The 2,500-nt window shown below is 35.4% G+C and overlaps 1 protein-coding gene across 2 annotated transcripts in view; it reads right to left on the reverse strand.

Moving 5' to 3' along the window:
• LOC113821087 (lipase 3) overlaps window positions 1-2,500 on the reverse strand; it is a 21,383-nt gene that overhangs the window by 131 nt on the left and 18,752 nt on the right. For both annotated transcript variants that reach the window (XM_027373529.2, XM_027373535.2), the window contains exons 10-11: window positions 1,175-1,317; window positions 1-249 (exon numbers count right to left, since the gene is read on the reverse strand). The exon at window positions 1-249 is cut by the window's left edge and continues 131 nt beyond it. In XM_027373529.2, coding sequence (XP_027229330.1) covers window positions 100-249; window positions 1,175-1,317 — 293 coding nt within the window. In that variant the 3' untranslated portion in view covers window positions 1-99. The remainder of the gene's footprint in view (window positions 250-1,174; window positions 1,318-2,500) is intronic.

Genomic DNA, 2,500 nt, shown 5'->3' on the forward strand with positions numbered 1-2,500 from the left:
CAAGACATTTCATCATCTAACAAACGCCACACAACGAAAAGGTGCTGCCACCACCCGCCCTTTTTGGTACTCCAAGCTCCGCCCATCTCGCTTAGGTACCTAGAACTTTCGGAAGAGATTCAGTATCCTATCGTAGACCAGGCGATTGGCGTTCTCAGCCCAGAGGAAGTCGTTGTGGTTGAAGTCGGCGAGAGGAACCAGGTAGTCGAGGACAAGGTTGGGGAGTTGCTGGGCCATTCTCCTGACGTCCTGTAACGAGAGAGGGTGAGAGAGGAGGGGGTCAAGTGATGTCAAGATGCGACGCCGATGTACTTTGGAACTGACCTCGCTTAATGTCTGACTTCCTTTTTCATGGCTGGTCATTTATCCTAATTTTCGTGGGGTGTACCTACCCTTGATTTACATAAACACACAAAGGAAAAATATGAAAATAAAGATAAAAATAAATAAATAAATAAATATCACAGAAATATCTATTTTCTATCTATTATAAATTTCCGGACATGTATCTGGCCTTAATATTGTGAATGTATACATGTTAATAACATAAATATATGTTATCAATTTGTATATATTCACATGTATATACATCTAAGGAAGTATATATGTTATCAACAAGTATATATGCACATATGTTGATAACATATACTTTCTTAAATATGTTATCAATATATATTTCTATTTACATCTATATATTGAAGAAAGTATATACATTATCAACATGTATATATCCAAATATTACTTTGATAACATATACTTTCTTAGATATATATAAATGTTTATCAAAAGGCTGAACTTTTAACAAAGAATTCTACAAATATAAGATACTATATGTTTTATCTGTACATATTCACAGATTCTATCCGAACGTCAGAAACAAAAGAAAACCAAAAATAATTAAAAAAGGAAGAAATACCGAACATCAAAACCTTATAAAAAAGAAGAAAAGCGAAATAATGAAAATCAAATCAAAATCAAACTCTACCAAAAATCATAAGAAAACAAAAGGAAAATTCAGGAAGCTAGAACAAAAAATTGTAGATACATCCAATAAAAAGCAAAACAAGAGGTAAGCAAAAAGAAAAAAAACAAGAGAAAAAAAGAAAAAAAAAATCAACCCCCCAAAACCAAACAAAAACACAAACAACAACAACAAAAAAACAAACAAACTCACCAGCGTATCCGAGACCCAGTCCCCGTCAGAGTAGAGGAGGCCGACGGGCGCGCGCACTCCCCTGAAGGAGAAGCTCGGAGGAGAAGGTCTCCCGTACTCCCGCATGTTCCGTTGTCGACCGTAATCATAGGCTTGGAAGTCGTCTGCGAAGATTGGGAGATTCATGTAATTGGCCTTTATTAATCGTCTTTTTTTGTGGTGGAAATTGTCTGCGTAGATTGGGAGATTCATGTAATTGGCTTTTATTAATCGTCTTTTTTTGTGGTGGAAATTGTCTGCGAATATTGGGAGGATATTCATGTAATTGGCTTTTATTAATCGTGTTTTTGGTGGATATTATCTGGAGCGATTGGAGGATATTCATGTAATTGGCTTTTATTAATCGTGTTTTTGTGGTGGAAATTGTCTGCAACGATTGGGAGGATATTTAGGTAAATGGCTTTTATTAATCCTCTTTTTGGTGGATATTATCTGGAGCGATTGGAGGATATTCATGTAATTGGCTTTTATTAATCGCCTTTTTGGTGGAAATTGTCTGCTATCCTCAATGAACTGATTATGTAATTGGCTAATGGTTACTTCTGGGAAACTTGCTTGTAACCACTGGGGAAATATTTATGTAATAAGCTTTTATTCTTTTTTTTCTTTTTCTTTTTTTTAACTTGCCTGTAACTATTGGTGAAATCATGAAATTGTCTTTTAATCACCTTTTTGGAACTTCCCTGCAACCATTTGGGAACTATATATGTAATTAAATTTTATCACTATTATTATTTTATTTTAGAACTTGCCTTCAACCACTGGGGAACTAATTATGTAACTGACTTTCATGAATAACTTTTATTTATTTATTTTTTTAACTTGCCTGCAACCACTGTGGAACTAATTTTATAACTGACTTATAAACCCCTTTTTTTTTTACTTGCCTTCAACCACCGGGAAACTATATATGTAATTGGCTTTTATTTATAACCTTTTTTGGAACTTGCCTGCAACCTCTGGGGAAATATTTATTGGCTATCATTAATCGTCTTTTATTAGTATTATTCCTCTCGTCTAATGCCTTCAGAGGCGCTTATTAATGTCTAATCGGTTGGAATTCCTTTTGTTTATTTTTGTTTCTGGTTTATGCAATCGTTGCGAGTTTCTTGTCTGTTGGTTTGGGTAAATGTGCGCATGACTGGTTTCTCTCTCTCTCTCTCACTCTCTCTTTCTTTCTTTCTCGCTGTCTCTCTCTCTCTCTCTCTCTCTCTGTCTTTCTGTCTCTCTCTCCCACTTTCTCTGTCTCTGTCTGTCTCTCTCTGTCTCTCTCTCCCACTTTCTCTG

The sequence above is a fragment of the Penaeus vannamei genome, chromosome 9, assembly GCF_042767895.1.
Source record: "Penaeus vannamei isolate JL-2024 chromosome 9, ASM4276789v1, whole genome shotgun sequence".
In the NCBI taxonomy this organism is placed as follows: Eukaryota; Metazoa; Arthropoda; class Malacostraca; order Decapoda; family Penaeidae; genus Penaeus; species Penaeus vannamei.